A 20,284-nucleotide genomic window follows, 5' to 3' on the forward strand; every position below is an offset into this window, starting at 1 on the left:
GCGAGACTATTTCAGTGTCTTTATGTCCTGAAAGGATGCTTGCTGGCTCAAAGTTAAAAATGGTCTTGCTATCTGTGGATCACCACACCTTTCCGAATTACTGGTAAAAGAAGCAGTGTAATTCAATTCTGTTTACTTTCTTATTGTGTATTGCTATTTCTGGATCATTTGTGTTTACTTTGCAGTGGGCATATTAAGTGTCCTGGGTATATAAAATTATAGTAACATTTATGATTTTGATAAGAACATAGAAAAATTTGTGTGTCATAGTTTCCCCTAAATAGCAGTTATGCCACTGTTCATGCTATCATTTTAAAAAATAGCAAGTTAGAGCAGGTTCTTTTGAATTTTGTTTGTATGATATTGATGTACCTAATTGAACTGCAGCAGTTTTAATGGAGTGAGATTTATAGGGAGGGAGATAATAGTGAATGGAAGTGTGTACATCCACAGACTCTGTGTGTGTCGTGTAACAACTTTGAGAATTTTGGGCACTTCATTGCTCATTGATTCATGGCTAATTGGCACTAGCAAGCCCACTGGAAACAAATACATCATGTATATGATAAAAAACACTTGGATCTTCATAGGCAGAAATGAATTTATGCAGTGGGTAGATGGAGCTGTAGTTGACCTGACTGGGTGTTACAGGAACAAATGGTTTAGGTTTAATGATGGGTAACTACTGGGTGGAGCATTCGTGTCTCTCCCCCTGTTTCATGTTGTCCTGATGTCATGAGCAACTTCTTTCCCTTTTATATTCTTTAGGCAAGTTGGAATTGAAATCAAAGATTTTGGACAAAGTTGGAGGAGTGGTGTTGCATTTCATTCTGTTATTCATGCTATCCGCCCAGATTTAGTGGACATGGAGAAAGTGAGGGGAAGGTCAAATAGAGAAAACCTGGAAGAAGCCTTCACAATTGCAGAAGCAGAACTAGGAATCCCAAGGCTCCTTGACCCAGAAGGTACCTAATGCACAGTTGAAAAAAATTTGAACTGCTTGGCATGTCTGAAGTCAGAAGTGCTAATTCATAGTGTTTAGACATGTAAGCAGCATTTTATGCCATTCAGCTAAAAATTTGATTTTTTCATATTTTATACTTGTCTAGATGTGGATGTTGAAAAGCCAGATGAAAAGTCTGTCATGACCTATGTAGCCCAGTTTTTGAAGTACTATCCTGATCCTCATCATACAGTGACTGATGTGCCAGAGAATGATGTAAGTTTCTCTTGCATAACTATAAGAAACAGTTTATAATTGGGGGTGGGGGAGTTTGTTTATTATATTGACTTTTGAAGAACAGTTCAAGTTCAAGAAAAACTGTTCAAAAAAACTGGGAAAGATTAGCTGAGAATAAAGGATGTTTAGTAGGATGTCCAGATGTTTAGTAGGTGGAGAAAATGATATGGTGGTCCTGCAGATATTTTTCATTTTTCAGGAGTAGCAGGAGCAAAAAATAATGCTAACAGTTATTGTACATATAGCAAACCAATGGATCCTAAAGTTCCTTAACAAGTTTTTAAGTGTAACACCAATGATATTGTAATAATTTGTTATCTGAAGCAATTTTTCATGTATGTTTCTACCACATTGGGTTTCTGGATAAGAACAAGAATGGTCCAAGGTACTGCTTAGATACAGTGTTTGGGCTTTTATGCTTAAGAGACATTTGCAATTTTGACAGAGGTTCCTTTCTATTTCACACTGAAGTTTAACTCTTTGCTGTAAGGAATTCTTTTCAATGGTGTTTTTTCATTGGAATTTGTTTTGTGTATGCTCTAGTGCATTGGCTTTGCACTGGAATAGCTATGCTCAGCAGTGCCAAGTTATCATGACTCACTTCCTAGTGCTGATTTGCTTTCTTCATGGCAAACACTGGAAGCACTGCTGAGACAATCTGCTCAACCCCAGCAAGAGAGAAAGAAGAAGCAATTTTTATCTGTGTTTCTCTGCATTCCCTACAGAGGTAGAAAAGAGCTTTGAAAGGAGTGAGTCTCCTTCCTTATGCCTGTGTGAGGCTAAGGTAGCTGTAGCTTTGCTCTTTGATTTCCAGCACCTGAGCACTGGAACTTATCATTTTGCTTCCTTCAGCATTAATCCGACTACATGCTTGTGCCAGTGTCTCAGCATCCCACTGAGCAATGGGGCTGCTGCAGAGGGCTGAGTGAGCACTGAAGCCTTATGCTGTGACCTGTTCAGGCTGAGGCAGTCCTGCTATCCTCATACCATGGCACACAGGGCAGCCTCTGCTGCCAACAACCTTGGCAAGGCCTTCTGCTGTGCTAGGATTGGGTTTTGAGGAACAACCTCACCACCTTCCCTGAGCTTTATACAGAGATGATGCAGGAGAATGAAGGATTCAGCCATTCCATGCTCTCCCTGTCTCTGGCTGTACCCACAGTGATGCTAGCACACGAGTTATGAAAGGGCAAATAATGAGTTGCATCCAGAATTCTCTGTGAATTACTGGGAAGCAGAACAACACAATTCAATTTGACATGCTAATGTGTTAATCTCAGAACCACTTCCTCTTCTTAGATATCACTAAGATATTCTGCCAGCAATCCACCGAAATTTTGATAAAACTGCTGACCCCTTGCATGTCACACTGCAGAAACCAGTAACTTCCAGACTTTGAGAAGAAAGTGAGAGTTTGACATTGCACTACATTTCTAATGTCATCATTCTTTGTTTCCTGGAGGAAGAACTATATTACTTTTTACTGTTCTGGAGTATCCATTTCCATCTTTACATTATTTGGTTAGTTTAATTACTTAGGACTCACTTTTAAAATCTAAAAGCTTACAACACTCCACCAGTAATTAGTAACAGATAGACACTTTCCCAGATGGCATCTTTCTTAAGACAGTGTCCTAAACAAACAATCTTCTTGAAGCTTGTGTTGCAGAGCATTTTACTGGAGATAAAACAGAGTCAGATTAATCCATCCCTTAGGTAATGATAGATAAAATGTTGTTGGCAGTTGATTAAAAAGTTTTTGTTCTTGTGACCAGTATAGCCCCCTGTTTTTAGCCTCTCTGTCTTCCTGCTGAAGTATAGTCTAAAGAAATTTGTCACACAATCCAGGTACCTGGGAGAGATAATCTTGCAGGATTCTTGTCCCCTGAACTCTTGGAGTAATCCTAATTTCTTGTTTAAGGATATATTTTACCTGATATGAGTTAAATTCCTCCTGTAGAATAAGCTGGACAGTAGATGCTAGATACAATTGGTTTTATCTATCTTGCTTAAAGAACTGAAAAGGGACTATCTCAGTTGCAGATGCCTACATTTAGTTAGAAGAATCCTACTTCAGGCTGGACTGTGTCTGGGTGAATTTTAGCAGGGAGAGAGAGGGCAGGAGGAAATTTCTAACCCTCTTCCCCCACCCTCCACCCAACTCAGCTGTAACTGTGTTTCCTCAAGATGTGTTGTCCACACAAATCGCTGTTCATCTTCTCTCCTGATTCAATGCTCAGTTTATGAAGAATTTGCATTGGAAGAAGTGGAGTAATGATTGAAACTTATCCCTTATTTGTGGTCAGAGGGAACAGCTATTTGCATGTGCATTTCCAGAACTAAAAGGGGTCCAAAATCTCATACATGGACTAGCTATGAACATGTGTGAACTCATGTGGTGAACACATCTCAAAGAAACACAGTTACTCTAAGGTAAGTAATTATTTTTCCAGGTAACATGAATCATGTAGTGACTAGCAATCTGGAAATCAGATCTAATATGAAAACTACTTCACTAGGTATGATGCAGACACGTGAGCTTGATAATAGTTCTAAGTACATCTTGTATTCCTCATGTGTGGCTCTTACTGTTCTCTCTGGACTTTCTATCTGCTTTGCTTTATTTTATTTTGCTTTTTTTTGTTGTTTTTCTCTTTGCTTCTCGTTTCCCCATTTGTTTCATATTGCTAGGAACTTCAAGAAATCTCAACTTTTGTCATTTCTTTTATGAAATTTAAGGTAAGGGTGTATGCTCAGAATAATTGCTTGAATTGGACATTTCATGGCTGTTATCTTTTTTCATCCTGCACTTATTTGACTTTAGATTTTTTGGGGGGTGGGGGGGTGGAAGAGGGGCTTAATGTACATTAGTTTGCCAATCTTAAGTTAATCTTTTCAGAAAAGCAATAGATTAACATGATATATCTAGATCCGCTCTCTTACATGAGCTGACTCTAACAGCCTAACACTTAATTTTTCCAAATAACCTAACAGAAATATTATAGAAAAGCAAGTCAACATTCCTATTATAAATCTCAGACTATGCTTTTGGTTTTCTTAAGTATAGAGGTAAACATGAAATAAATAGATTATAGTTTGATGTTTCTACACATCTAATCTCATTTTAGATGGGTATTTTTGTATGTCTTTAGATTTATAGAGTAGATAGTAGAGTGTATGATTGTGTAAGTGATGTGTGTGCTTTGCGGGTAGGAAGGAGAGTGTATTCATCTGTAATTGCATGATATGCTGCTCCTTTTTCATCTAAATTGTGATTTTTTAAAAAAATATGCTCTTTTTAACCATATAAGACTTTTAGTTAGTTCTGGTTTTATAGTATTAACTGAGAGAAGTTCAGAAATCTAACACAGAGTATATGAAATGAGCATTCAGACGTGAAACTGGAAGACTGCAGAAGTGAATATATTGTGGAATAAATGGAAGGTACCACTACAGTCAATCGATAGTGTTCATAGCTTGACCTGTTCCAATTAATTGCCTAAATTACATTCTTGGAGTTTTTTTGGTTGGGGTATTTTTGCTAAATAAAGATATAAAATGATTATACATATATATATGAAATAATCATTATATAAATTGATTATTTTAAAGTGACTAGGATCAGGGTTCATCTTCATCTCACATTATGTCTGTCTAACTAGTGATACGTTGGAGAAAAGACTTATACTGATAGCAGAATTACTACTATATTTTATATCCATTCAAACAAGTTTGGGCACCTTTACCAGGACTTTATCCATCCTTAGCCTTACACAGCCCCAGTACATTTCTTCTTAAGCCAGAGGAGATTTTAAGTGGTAAAAGCTCTGCCGATTTCCTTATCATGGTATAAATTTAGCTGTACTTAAAGCTCACCCCCTCAAAGTATTTCTGATGTAAAGTCTTCCTCTTCTTGTGCTCTGATGAGCAAGTAATTCAGAAGATAATCCTGTCATCTCTGACATTTTTATGCCAGCAGAGTTCCCCAGTGTAAGAGGAATTTCCTGAGCAGCAGCTGCAAAAATAGCTTTCTGAGCTTTTCCAGGGATTTAGTCTACTTCTGCAGATAGTCATTAATAGTTCATCCCTGAAGGTGATGCCTGGCTCAGCATTCACCCTGTGCCTGTGATACTGGTGTCAGGGAGTGAGTTTCAGTAACATATATATATATATATATCCAGTAGCACTTACATATATAGGTATAAGCCGGAGTCTTCAAAATGAGTAGCATGATCAGTTGAATTTATGCATAAACGTTTTTGAAGGGACTTCATTTTCTCAGTACATATGCAATGTAATGGTTCAATGTCCCTGAGAAACAGACTTAAACTTTTTTTGGATTTTCTATTGTGTATTCTCTATTTTCTGAGAATTTGAACAGTTCACCTTGATTATAATTACATGTTAGAGAACTAAACAAAATACTCCTTTCCCAGTCCATAATCAAGATTCTCATATTTTAAGCTCCTCAAACCCTACCATATTATTTATTATATCATTTTCAAATTAACTCTGGCATATCAGTTAATAAAATAATGTTTTGATTTTGAGTCTGGGCTGAAAACTCTCTTTGCAGATTTAAAATATAATCTATTATCATATCAGAACTCATAAACACTTCTCTCTAAATACCTTCTTTGACATTCCTTGTCAGCTGAGTGCTCCAGTTCTGTTCATCTCTCCAAAACTGTGAATATTCGTGGAATTGTGTAAGGATAAATTAATATTTTAAAATGCTGCTTGGAAGTAGCATACTGACTGAACCACAGGATTTTAGATGAATTCAAACAAATGAACCAGAGATCAATGGTCCTCATGCTGGAAAAAGCTCAAATAGTTATATTTATTCTAGGTAACTTCTTCTTGGTGGTTTACCTTCTGATCTGTATGCTACTTCAGATGTGCAGACTTTAGAAAACAGTTTTCATACCTGTGAGAATGTCCTTTTGATTTTTTTTTATTGAGAGTAAGAATACTAGGCACTAAGAAAGTCTTTTTTTAAGAATGATAGTTCATTAAATCTGGTGGGTGTTGATGAGAAGTGCCTTGGTGTCTAAGAAAGTGAATCTCGTCTGTTGATTAGTTAAACTGAGACTTTAAAGTGCTTTAGTATCAACTAAGGACCACAGAATCTAATTTGCAGGTGATAAGTGAAGTAGTGAACTGGAAATCTATGAAACATATGAATAAATGAATAAAAGATTCATTGTGCATTGTTGCACAATGTAATTTATAGCATTTATAGTTTGCTGAAGCATCTACATCTTTTGCAGTTAAACAAAGTGATCAAAATATACCTAAATAAATAAGTTTTTTAAATGCAGAAGACTAAATGCTACCTGTTAACTTAGTATCAGAGAAACCATACGTGGTCTAATAGAGATGAGGCTGTTCCTGTGTTATCTTCAGGTACCATAGAGATATTCTTAATCCCAGAGATGCTCTATTTCAAGAATATTTGGTCAGAATGGATCTTAGCCATTATTAAATTTTTAAACTGATGAAGTAATCTTGCAGAATACCAGCTTTGCTCAGATTACAGTACGAACTGTTGCAGGCATATAGATGCTCTGTCAAAGTCTTACCTTAAGGAATGTGAGGAGTATAAAACAGTGTTTTATGAAACTGAATTTTATAGTGTGAATTAGAAGTAATATACAGAGCATTGGGGCACACTTGTTCCCTTCATGAATTCAAGAATATCTTACTGAAATTTTCAGTTGGTAAGATTGCTATAGGATTTTCAATCCATTAAGATGCATAGTTTAGTATTGCTTCTATGGAGCTGGCAGCTAATTACCAATAGAGATCTCAATAGTCTCACTAATGTTATAGCTTCTTAAGAGTAGAACGAATTTAATACCAAAGTTCTTTTTTCATGGCTGAATGAGTTAGGATGCTCTCTTTTTATATTCTACCTTGTTGGATTCAATGATCTTAGAGGTCTTTTCCAACCTAATTGATTCTATGATTTCCCTCATAAGGGGATAGTTATGAATTTGCTAGTTTTCTCAGAGAATCTTGATGTTATATTCACACACAGACTAGAATAATAGAATTTTTATTCACCTTCTCTCTATTTAAATGATTTGGCAATTTGGAAATTCTAGGAGTTTTAGCTTCTTGGGACACCATATGTTTTCAAGGAAAGCCCAGTATTACAGGTAGCTGGAGCAGAGAAGTGTTATATCTGTCCTATACTGTTTCTTAGGTATTAGCCCGTGTGTCAGAAGACAGGAGCATGAGGTACAGGGAACTTTGTTCCAGCACAGCTGCTCTAACAGCATGTCAACCTCACTGCAACTACCTGGCTATCAGGGTAACTGTGATAATTGCAAATCTGTCATGCAAATTATGTCCAACCACCACTGTTCTGAGTAGAGGCTCAGTAAAAGAATTGGTATAAATACATCAAAGATTTCTCTTTCTTATGAGAAACCTGTCCTTTCCTTGGCTGAAATGCAGCAATAGCTTTATCTTTAAAAAATTATTAAGAGGAAGTTATATTTTACATATTTCAGGCAGCTTTCAAAGAAAGGAAAAATTAAGTGGCGTCTTTCCCCTCTCAGATTCATTTCTTAAAAGACAGTACTTGGTTTCTCAAATGCAGGCAGTGGCTACTCTTTTTTTATCCCATGGTCCAGTTTTTCTTCTCTCTTGTAATGCTTGAAGTGTGACTCATTTTAGGTGATTAGCTTATATGATGAGATTTGTTACAGTTGTTCACTGTAATAGACAAACTTGTTGTATGCCTATTTCTGACAAATTTTATGGTAATAAGACTGCTTTGATTTCAAAAAGTAGCTTCTGATTAACAGCCAGCACATCTGGTTCATTGTTTGGAAATCTGAGAGGGACACTTGTATCCTAGTTGACCAACCTCCTTATACAGTGCACAGAATACTTTCTATTTCCTGATAACCTTGGCTTATAACATGGTCCCAGACCTGAGACTTCCTGTTAGTGTTTTTCTATTCAGTGCCAGGTCACTGAACTCTGCAGAGAACTTTGCAGCCTTACAAAGCCGCAGTGCCATGACAGACTGAAGTGGTAAACTGTAAAACAAATATGCTTTTCTTCAAAGCCATAAAATGGCATTTAAGGAAAAGAAACTTAATATACTTGAGTTTTCTTTCTTTTCATTTTCCGTGTTAAAATATTGTAAATATTTTGCTAGCTTCTGAACTTGGAGCTTGATGTCAAGGATTACCCAGAAGTCAATGGACAATAACTTTTCATTTCAGCAATAGCAGACCAACCAATAAAATGGTGGTAGATGACTAAAAAGTCCTTTCCTATCACAGCTCAATTAACTTTTACTCAAAACTGACTTCACTAATCTGTCAAACACCAAAATTAGTTGTTAAGATATCTTTAAAGAACTTTGTGTTAATTTAACATCAGGTGAAAACTGCTGATGATATATCTGACACTGTAATGCCCCTGTTTGACATGATTTTACTCCTCTAAGACTCGTGTCTAGTTGCTGACTTCTCTCATACTGAGAAAGTGCTTTTCAGTTAGTCTGTAAGAAGGTAAATGATAAAAAAATTGGGCACATTTCCTTTCACTACAACTAATGACCTTGACTTGCTATAGAGATGTTAGTTTCTGGACTACATCTGACAGCTCTACTAAAAGGCTGCAATGGGGTTTTTTTGTTTGTTTGGTTGGTTGGTTGGTTGGTTGGTTTTTTTTAATGTGTGGTTGTACTTCATCATAGAAAGAAGACAGACTGGTGCTAAGAGACCTAAAAGTGTGGGCAGAACAGTTTGAAAGAGACATAGCCCGAGCACAGATGGCAGAAACAAGCTTACAAGAAAAATATCAGGTAAACAGCAGGGAAATTATGTATGCTAACTAATTTTTGTCATCATTATGTGTAACGGGTACTGCAGTATTTTATGGATTCTGTAATGTGAGAGTCACTATAGTGTTGTTTAAAGAAATAAGGACACGAAGTGTTATTGGTGGAGGAATTACAATGTCAGCTCCAGCTTTGCTACGTAGGACAGTGCACAGATGGTTTGCCTAACACAAAGCTTGCCCCAGCAGTGTGAAGAAGGACTGTCCTAGTTAGAAGAGAATGTGTGTCTGTGCCATCCTTCCAGATCCTGCATGATTTAGCTCTGATAAGAGATATAACTGAAAGATGGATGAGGTGACAGGTGGAGAGGATGACACTTAGAGTTTTATTTTCATCCGCTCTCTCAAAGGTTAATGTGTAAATCAGAAATACAAAACTTGGCCTAAATTTTCTCCTGAAGCATGGCTGGTCTCTAAATGCATCCACTGTCCCAAGTAGCATTAAATCCAGCTGCAGTTTCATCTGATCAATTGTTATCTCATTTTGTATATGGTTCAGGCATCTGATAGCCGAAGGGAAATACAAAAGTCTTATAGATATATAAATAAAAAAATATGCAAGTAAATATAGAAGTTAAGTCTATTCCTCTTTGGGAAAGATTAGGACTCCTACTCTATAGGTTATGGTACTCCATAAATGTTAAATAATTTAACTCCTTCATGCTCTGCTCCAGTTGATCTGATTTTCTCTTTGTGCAGTCATTTAAGCATTTCAGAGTACAATATGAGGTAAAAAGGAAACAGTTTGAGCTCGCAACCCAGTCAGTAAGGAAAGATGGTAAATTGTCACTTGATCAAGCTGTGGTGAAGCAAGCATGGGAGAGAGTTACTTCCAGGGTAAGTTCAAAATCATTGTGCTATTTTTTTTTAATTAAAAGAAGGTTGGAATTTAAAATCATTTAAACAACTGTTTGCTATTATTTATTAGGCATTAGGGACCTAAAAATGGACCAAATTTCTGGTACTGCTGAATTATTTTGCATTTATTTTGAGGATATTTACTGCACTATCATCTTTAATATTGCTCAAAGATAGAATATGAACTTTAAGAAAAGGACTATATTTTGAGATTTCCCTTTACTTGAAAGAGTGGTAACAGTGCTCAGCCAAGTTCAAGACATTGTTGATAGAAATAAAAGCATACACAATGCCACTTCCAAACACAATGTTCCTATCTAAATAGCTAGTTATTTGAGAAATTCTAATATAATGCTTTTTAGCATAACTAAAAAAAAAAAATAAATTAGTTTTAAATTCTATTTTTGACCTATTTGCAAGAGTAATAAATTAACATTAGTAGTTATGATTGCAATTTTGAACAACTGAATGAAAAATGCCAAGCAAATTATACTGTTTGACCCAAATTAAAAGTTATTAAAACAGTTTTACTAGTGTATATCCATACTGGAGATTTATTTATTTATTTATTTATGTCATGTATTTAACAGAGGATCTGTTTAAAATCATTCTGGAGTTTTTACATAATTTTAATGATGTTTTCACTCCCATAACTGGCTTTGCCAATAAGACAGAGTGTTTTACTGCTATATTCTCTCCTCCACAGCCTTTTGAGACTCATGTGAATCTTACATATAAAAAGCATGTTCAAAATAGAGGTATAAAGATTTTATGCAGGAGCTGGAATTAAATAACATTGGCAGAAGGTCTTGCATCCCTTACTATGCCTATTAACTTACAAAGTTCCAGATATTTTGCTTCTCAGTTGTTCCAGTTTATTTGTGATCATTCTGTAACTCAATTACCATTCAGAAAGGGAAATACATAAATCAACAAAATCTTATAGAGATTTTGTTGCCTGTGAGAATGCTGTAATTTCCAAACCCATGTGGAATAATACACTTAGTTTATGTCTCAATTATACTCTGTTATGTGGGGGTTTGATTTTTCAGTGTAAAGTCTGATTTTTATCAATGTACTTGTTTATATTATTTAGTAAGGGAGGAATTTCAGTCCTTTTCCTTTTGTTTCCTAGATGCTTGATTGGCACATACACCTTGATAAATCCCTTCCTGCACCTTTGGGTACCATAGGTGCTTGGCTCTACAGGGCAGAGGCTGCTCTGAGGGAAGAAGTAACTGTTCAGCAAGCTCATGAGGAAACAGCAAACACAATACACAGGAAGCTGGAACAGCATAAGGTAGATGGAGAAGCATTCATTCTGTGTGCTATCCTCCACTGTTTTCACAGCTTTAAATGATCCATACTCTACAAAGATAATTATTTCTACTTTCTGGGGGTTGTGTTGTCTATTGGTGGCTAAAGCTTGGTGTCTTGTCATAGTGACTTTAACTGTGGTATCTGTGTATCTTACAACCAATATTTAGAATTGTTTTTGCTTCTTCTATCTGAAGTATATCAGGTATCAATATCTTAATTTCTGTGGGAAAATTCTGTAGGGAGCTCATAATATTGGGTTCATTGTTCAACCAGTATGAACTAATTGGGTGAAACAGGAAAAAGGGAATAAATGCACTAACTGTGCTGATAGTGCAGGTGATATTCATGGGGGATACAATGAGAATGAATTGAATTTTGATAGTGTTGGATGACAGATAGCCATCTGTTATGGCAGATAGCGTGCTGTGGTAAACAGGAAACTTTTCCAGATGAATTTAAATAATTCTAGCAGTATTCCTTGCTGAGTCCAAGTTGTCATTTAAAACCAAAACGGTGAGGTTTTTTCTGTGGATTTGCATAATATGTGTGAGAAAAATGTCTTGGTGAAAAAATATGCTGGTGAGATGATAAAAGAAACGGAACCAGTAAATGAAAGGGAAAAGATAATGTAGAGAAAGGCAGTACTTGAGGCTGTATTGTTTTATATTGCTTTTTCTCTCCTCTATTACCACTATTTTAAAAATTCTTGTAAATCGGGCGGTTTTTTGTGTTTAGGGTATGGGTAGGGTTTTTTCATCCAAAAACAATGTTGTATAATGAAAAGCTGAGGAGCTTCATGGTCATCTGATTACTTTTTATTAAAACGATTGTAGCTCTTCTAACTTTAGTAGTAACTAATTAAATTTTAAAAAACAATGTTAAAATCTGTAAGGAAGACACAGATTTTTTTCAAGGTCTTGTCTCTTGTAATGATAAATTTCATTAACTTTCTTGGTAGCATCAAATGTTTCAGGATTCTTAGGATTTGACATTTGTTTTAAAAAAAAACTAACATGTCAAACACTCTTTTGTTCTTAATATGTGAACACTGTAGACCTCCTTTTGATACATTCATAAGAAGTACAAAAGAGCGTGCCCTAAACTGTTTTTTATTTGCATCAGGAATGCTGTGGTGAGGGATTTCCATGCCAACAAATAAACTTTGATTTAGGTTAATCTGTGCCAGGGGAGTTTTCCCATGGGAGTGGGATGGAAAAAGCTTCAAGAGAAGAATGTATAATTATATCTGTTCCTGGAGTTTGTTTTGTTGCTCAGATTTGAATTGATGAATCCTAATGTGCTACTGGATAGTACCACAAATGCAGTAGCGTGGTTTTTTTTCAATCCTTGTTTCCTTGTGGTTTGTTTGTTTGTTATGAATTTGTTCACATGACATCACTGCTTCCTTTTTATCTTTGTCTCATCTGACAATGGGTTATTTTAGTGAACTTTATAGCTTATGGCCATTTGGAATTTATTACAAAATGTACCAGCTTATTGTGCAATCCGGCAAGCACCTATGTTTGTTTTAGTTGCTAGTGCTACCAAGATCCAGGAGCTAAGGGCAATGTCTGTGCTTGTTGAGGGTCACTTCCAAGAGCAGGATATCATTTTATGAGAATGCTGTACATAAGTTTTCGTGTGCTTCCTGTTGATGTTGGATGAAACTATTGTGATTTGTTTTGATTCACCAGTGCATATTAGGGGGATCCCTTTGCATCCCTGGCATCCCTTGTATGGAAGGGTCTCAAATGCAGCTGAGATACTTTCCTTTATGTGAGATTATATCAGGTTTCACCATGGTAAAATCAGCACATCACCTGCATCTGAGAAAGCCTAGCTCATTTCTCTTCACAGCAAAGTGTTGGCTGAAGCAGAAAACAATGAAAACCCAAGTGGATTGATGAGGATAGTGGGGCCATTTGGTGAGCTGAGCCAGAGAATTACCACCAATTCCTCCTGTGCTAACACTGGGTTTTGGTTGGGGAGAAGCCCTTCCTTGGCACGTAGGAATAAATACATATGTAGGATCTGTGCAGAAACCTGCCTTTTGTTCCCTGAGGTGAGAGAGGGGAGCCTTTGTACGATCTTATTTGCTAGCAGGCTTCTGAGCACCTTGAGCTAGCAGCTGTCTGTCTGCAGTAAAAAAAAAAAAAAAAATAATTCTGCACCCTCTCAGCCGCTTTCTGGGGACTTGATGTGTTGCTGCTAACAGTATCTCTTCAAAGACTGCTGCCAGTCATTCATTTTAATATGTAATCTCCAGGAAGCCGTTTGAAGCGGTGTTGCTTAGTTACAGTTGAAGTGTGCTCTGCTGTAGGGGTTTGGCTGGTTCAGTTCAGATCGCAGGAATACAGGTCGGGTACCACATTCCGCAGTCGTTCGTGCAGTACTGAGACAGCGATCCTGAAGTCTTTTGATGGTGAGAGAGTGAAAAGTTTACTAAATATGGAATATGTACTTAGAGAAGGAGCTATAGATCTTCTGCCTATATATAGTAGAGTAGATTAGTTGCTTAAAATTTCAGTCTATACTTAGCAAAGGTTAGTATCTGTTATAAAGATTTAAAGAGTAAATTTAGGAGGATTATGCTTTTGAGATGTTAGCATATTGGCAGACTGCATTTCAGAGATTATTTAATACAGTTAAGGGTTCTTGTTAAACCTTTTGCAGTGTATCCGGTTTTAAAAGCTTTCATAATTGTTAGACACAGCTGTAACAGAGCTTCACATAGGGGGGTTCCCTGTGTAAATGTTTAAGTTGATGTAAATGCTTATGTGGTATGCGTTACCTTGCATGGAAATGTGAGAGCATGATCAAATAGTTAACTACATTGAGTCATCAGAGCCGGCTTAAAATTGTGCTTATTAGTTAGATAGCCTACTGTGAGCCTTTTCTCTCCCCCCTCTCCCTCCCCCACTCTCTCAATATCTCTTTCTTTCTTAAAATCCAACCAGGATCTGCTGAAAAACATAGATGGTCACAAAAAGGCGTTCCATGAGATCCACAGGACCAGGTCTGTTAATGGCGTGCCTGTTCCACATGACCAGTTAGAGGATATGGCAGACAGGTAAGGCTTTTCAATCTGAAATAAAAAGCTTTTGTGCATGTAGGGGAGCCTGTTTGCTTTTTTATCTGTTCATGTAGAGATCACTGTCTAGTAGCAAACTGAGATGGATGGAAAAATCTCCGACAAAATACTTTAAAATATGCTGAAAAACCTGATGCTTTTAAGATTGATGAGAATCAAAATAAGCAATAGATTTTGAATGGGAATACTTTTTTTATATTGATCCTGTTATTACCTGTCCCTGGAAGAAATGTTATATAACAGCCAGGATGCATGTGAAAAAAAAGAAAAATTACTTTGCAACACTTAGTAACACAAATGAACTGATACTTTCTATAATTAAAAAGAAATGTAATTAATTTGTTGTTCGAGAGCAGTCATCAGAATATCATCACACATAATTAAATGGTTGTAGAATCAGAAGTGAAAGATTAGAAAAATATCCGAACTGTAACTAAAGCTTTCAGTCTCTCCTGCAAAAATTAATATTGCTGTATTTTACTATACTGTGATTCATTTTATAGGTTTAATTTTGTTGTCTCTTCATCTGAGCTCCATCTGTTGAAGATGGAGTTTCTGGAACTGAAGTACCGTCTACTGTCACTCTTAGTCTTTGCAGAATCAAAGTTAAAATCATGGATCATCAAATATGGAAGGCGAGAATCCGTGGAACTGCTTCTTCAAAATTATATTGTAAGTTGGGATTGTCTTATTTTTCGAACTATTTTTGAAATATTCTTATTTAAGTTTGCTAGAATTGTAAAAGAACAGAAATAGATATCAGATTTGTCAGTCATCAACTTTATGATTGTATTCCTATGGGATATATGTTCAGAGGTGAATCTGTCTTCCCCATGGAGGAACTTTTATCAAAAGGCTAAAAGTAAATATTATTCTCTTTGCATCATTTTTTATAAAAGAGAAAGAACATTCCAACTGCTGTCCAGTGATTAATTTAGTAAGCATGTCTGGAGGTTTCAAATCTTAGATTTTTGCTTACTTAGTATAGCAGTTCCAAAGGAGTTAATCTTCTTTTACACATGAATAGAAGCACTCTATAGAGACTATACGTAGTTTAAGAGTTAAAGACAGAAGAGATTTTTGGCATGCATTTCCACACAGTATTTTTTACAGTATTCCAAAAGATTCATAAAAAAGAATGCTATTTTACCTCCATATACTGCTTTAATCTACTATACCTATAGGGTAGTAATTTTCTTATCTAAAGAATAATTTTTCTTTTTCTACTCAGCATTAGTACATTAAAGTCTTTTCTTTATTTCTATTCTGTAAAGAGTTTGCTCCAGCTCTGCATCAGCCATAAACCATTTTAAGGAATAGAAACTATTGACTTACAAGCGTTCATTGATAAATTTTTTTTCAGTGTTATGCTCCTGTATCTTTTTAAATTCACACGTGCAGTGCCAAGTGTAGGTAGAGTACTGCTGTACTTCTACGTTAGGGCATGAAGGATTCTTTCAAAAGCAAGGCTGGTCTAAATATTGTTTCCCTTCTATCTAATTCATATAGGGAAAATTGCACACAAAATTTAAGTCTGAAAAGAACTAATACAGTTACAGAACCATTAAGAGCCAGGTCAAGGAGAAGAGAAAATTATTGATGTCCCCACTGCTTTGAAAAGAAAATTTCAAACTCAGTGAAATTTGGGTGAAATTCTCACTCTTCAAAGTGAGAATTTCTCTCTTTAAACTTGAGCATTTAGTTACACACAAAAATTCAGGAATCAGTTAGCCTTCTTTTTTAGACAAACTTTACGAAGTTCAGATAATTACTTTAATTAACTTAGTTTGCTGGAGTAATGTGCCATAACTAGGAATATAGTCCATTTTTTCACTCTCTAGGACTGTAAAAAAACTACTAAAAGGTAACAAGAGAATAATAAAAAAGTGGCTAGCTTGAATTTTCAGGGTTTTTTTGGTGACTCTTATTTTTTTCCTTTAAAATGAACATGAAGTTGTTAACTTGTATATTAATTTGCAAGTGCCTCAATTGTTCTTGCAATTCAGACCACTGATGTTGAGGTGGTCTTTCGGGAAGGAAGTTGCTTCCTTACATTATTTTTGAAACTGTATAACATCTAAATGGGGAAATCAGGACAGGAAGATAAATAGATCTCATTTTCATTCTTGATGGCCTTGACTTCTGGCTCCTTCAAGGTATGATGGAAATGGAATTTATATGCTTTGGCTTACCTGGGACCAGTTTTCTAGGACTGAGACACAAGTGTTACTCTCCCAGTATATTAGGAGTCTTACGTAGGAAAGCTGTAGTCAGTACCTTATAGTCAGAGTGACTATATTAGCAGGAGATAAAAATATAAGTCTGTTTGTCTGCCAAAACAGACTGGGGAATGTCAGCATTCTAGGAACATGCGTAATTAGGATCTGGATAGAACATATGCCTGGAAAATATTTATGTACTGTAGCTAAAAAATAAAAGTGGTGGGTTTTACTTAATCTTATAATCTTTTCACCTCTTTGTCATACACCAGAAGTAAAGGTCAGCACGCATTGTGTACTATAAACCTGAATAATATACTGTACCAAATTCCACTGTAATGGAGATACTAGGTCCAGTTATTCATGGACTTTAAGCCATGGAACTGTGTTTTAACACTGATGTGTTAGCACTGTTTTAGCATCATATGCTGTACTGTTTTGGGAAAGCTACTTATTTTCTTCAAAGAGTCTTGTCAGATGCTAGACAATATTAAATCAGTAAATGTCTTTATTTAATTTTTGAAAATATTTCCGATAGCTCTAGATAGCGGTGTTACATAAATTTTTTTGCTCTTTCAGGTGAAGTCTTGGAGGTTTTGTTTCAGGTTAAAATGGGTTTAGTGAAACTGAAAGTCATGTCTGCCAAGTAATTCATGATAAAAACTGTAGGTCTTCATACATGACAGATTTTGTTTAAACTGGAGAACAGAGAAAAATCCTGATTGCTCTTGACTTCTAGTTTCCTTGGTTATAAACACAGTTTTAAATTATGTACTAGAAAACTGTTGTAACCTGACTTAGCAACTGTCAAAGGTTTTAAATAGAAGAGTTTTAGATATCTACTGGCAGAAATATTTTTAAATGCTTTTTTCATATTATATAATATGAGTTGATGAACACACAAGATCTGATTCTCCTGTTTGAAATACATTGAACTTGGACTTCATTTGAAACCTGCTTTAATCAAAATCACACTTGTCTAATTTTGTCTATTCTGGCATTCCAAAGCTTGTATAGACATATGTGGGGTGTGCATTCCTTAATTTTGTAATCTGTAGCTGAGGAGGAATGACATAAAGTAGCATAAAGTACAGAACCATTCCAAACTCTACGTTTCTTTTCCTGTTTTGGTAATGCAACTGGTAATGCAAGATATAATATGCTTATATAATGTAGAGCTATAATTCTGTATTGCACTTAAAGGAAATAACATTTCTGAAAGACACGTAAAAAAAAAGGTCAGTTTCCTTTGCCATAAGGGATAAAGAGGCATAAATGTCAAAGGCATAACTTTTTTACCAAAATATTTTCAGATAATTTATTCATCACACTATAACACATCACAGAGCTAAACTATCACTCACAAAGGAACAGCACTATGTCATACTTTGGAAAAACAGCATCTCTCTGTGCAGTGTTTCCATGATCTTATTTTTTGCCAGTTGCAGAGGAGGTAAAGAAAAATTGAAGAACAAAGCAAATGTTTCTCATCTATTAAAGTGTAACCTGTCTTTCTACAAAGGTTTAAGTACAGGAACAATTGGATTTGATTACTGTGGTGACATATATAAAGGAAATTTTCTCATTTATTAAAATTATTCTCCTTAGATTTGAGTGTAAAACAGTTTTCATTAAATAACTTCTTAGTTACTCAGTTTCTGCACATTCTAAGTATCATATGCTAGTGATTTTCAGCAAGACAGAAAATACTTCAAATAACCTTTCCATGTGGAAAGTAAATAAATCTGTATTTGTAATGATGGACTCTGCTGTACCCTTAAATTTAAAATGTGAAATTTTTATGCTATAATTGTGATAACTTATATTATTTTATAATGATGAAAATATGAATGGAGGAATAATGAAGTTAAATGTTGACATCAGTATCCTGACGTAATTTCATAGAAATTATTGCTAATCCTAACACCCATCTTTGTTTTATCTGTTACAATTTTTTTCTTTTCAGTCTGTTATTGAAAATAGTAAGTTCTTTGAGCAGTATGAAGTTACCTACCAGATCTTAAAACGAGCAGCTGAAATGTATGCCAAAGCAAATGGCTCAGGTAAATGTCTATATTTCTTTTGTCATTAGCAAGTAGACACCTGGTCCAGAGCAGCCTGCTGCTTCTGAATCTCCAGAGGAAGATGGTCATATTCAGATGTCCTCCTTGGAAAAGCCCATTGTCCATGCTAACTCTTGGATTATTTCAGTGTTATTAATTTGGGATAAAAAATTGTGACAGAAACCAAAGTAGGGGAGTAGGGGAAAATCATGTTCTAGTGCGTGGAAATGCTCCCTGGCTTGGCTTAATTTAAAAGAAAAAGACAACTGAGAGTTGGTCTCAGTATCTTAGTTGCAAAATCATCTCTTGGTTTATTGGAGGTTCTTCATTTTCTTGGAAAACCTGCAAGAGGAACTCAAATGATAGTTGCAGTATGGATATACATGAAAAAAAATGTGTAGCTGATTCAACAGCTGCCTCCTGTCATTCTTGAATACTGCCGAGTTCAGTGAGGATTCGAGGGCAATATTTGACCTAGATAATTACAGACATGAGATCGCTTTAATCTGTAGCTCAATAATGTCTGTGCAGGATTGTTGCAGCCGCTGCGAAGGGGGGGAGAAAATGGATACCTTTGTTTGTTGTGAAATTTAAATTGATAGTGGCACCCAAATTTTACAAAAGTAAACATTTTTTCAAGGTATTCTTACAAGGAACAAAAGTCATAGATTTTTTCAATGCTACTGATAAAATCCAGTAACAAATTCTTTTCTAAAGAACAAGTACTAACATATATGAATTCAGCAATAGCAGTTGAAATTAGCTATAACTCTTTAAAACAAGTGTATTCTGCATATTTTATGAAGTCTCAGCATTTGCTTGACCTTTTTTCTTCTCTGTTTGTTTTCCCCTGGAATGAGGACAAACAGCAAAAATTAGCAGCAGTTTGGTTTCAAAGTCAATGGCAGGAAGATTAGAATTTCATTCCATAGTTTTCAATGTGTTTTTACATTATACAAATCTCATTTTCTGCCTTTTTTTTAAGGCAAGCTTGTCTCTTGATTTCTTTTATTGCAGATTTGAAATGAACACCACACACAATATGCAGTGTGACTGTTTAATTTAGCATTTATTTTATGTACTTTCCTAAGTCTTTAATTCACATGTTTAATTTCTCAGTCATGATCTTGTGCTAAAATTGGGCTGTGAACTAAACATTCATATATAAAAGCCTACCGAAATAGAAGTTGCAGTAAAATATTATTCCTTGATGAGAGTGAATAAGCATGATATTAAGTTAACCTTTACAGAAATAGTAATGAAACATAATAATCAATGTCTTTCCTGTTTCTCAGTGGAAGAAGTTGAGAATGTGATGAAATTCATGAGTGATACCACAGCTCAGTGGAGGAACCTCTCAGTCGAGGTCAGAAGCGTAAGAAGCATGCTAGAAGAAGTAATTGCCAATTGGGACAGATACAGCAGCACTGTTGCAGGTCTACAAGCTTGGCTTGAAGATGCTGAAAAGATGCTGAATCAGCCTGAACATTCCAAAAAGGTATGCACTAGTAGCATATGCATATGTAAATTGTGAAACATTGGAAATTTTTCCTTTTTTTTTTTTTTTTGCATTTGCATTTGCTTAGGTTTTGCTCAGACTTCGACATCCTGTCTTCATTCATCACAG

The 20,284-nt window shown here is 35.6% G+C and overlaps 1 protein-coding gene across 1 annotated transcript in view; it reads left to right on the forward strand.

Moving 5' to 3' along the window:
- Positions 1 to 20,284, forward strand: part of SYNE1 (spectrin repeat containing nuclear envelope protein 1) — a 240,444-nt gene that overhangs the window by 19,895 nt on the left and 200,265 nt on the right. Inside the window, exons 8-16 of the mRNA XM_088161722.1 lie at positions 769 to 965; positions 1,110 to 1,219; positions 8,964 to 9,071; positions 9,806 to 9,943; positions 11,100 to 11,264; positions 14,242 to 14,354; positions 14,879 to 15,047; positions 18,561 to 18,657; positions 19,953 to 20,155. Of these exons, the coding sequence (XP_088017848.1) occupies positions 769 to 965; positions 1,110 to 1,219; positions 8,964 to 9,071; positions 9,806 to 9,943; positions 11,100 to 11,264; positions 14,242 to 14,354; positions 14,879 to 15,047; positions 18,561 to 18,657; positions 19,953 to 20,155 (1,300 nt within the window). The remainder of the gene's footprint in view (positions 1 to 768; positions 966 to 1,109; positions 1,220 to 8,963; positions 9,072 to 9,805; positions 9,944 to 11,099; positions 11,265 to 14,241; positions 14,355 to 14,878; positions 15,048 to 18,560; positions 18,658 to 19,952; positions 20,156 to 20,284) is intronic.

This window comes from Sturnus vulgaris, chromosome 3 (genome assembly GCF_052056855.1).
Source record: "Sturnus vulgaris isolate bStuVul1 chromosome 3, bStuVul1.hap1, whole genome shotgun sequence".
Classification (NCBI taxonomy): domain Eukaryota; kingdom Metazoa; phylum Chordata; class Aves; order Passeriformes; family Sturnidae; genus Sturnus; species Sturnus vulgaris.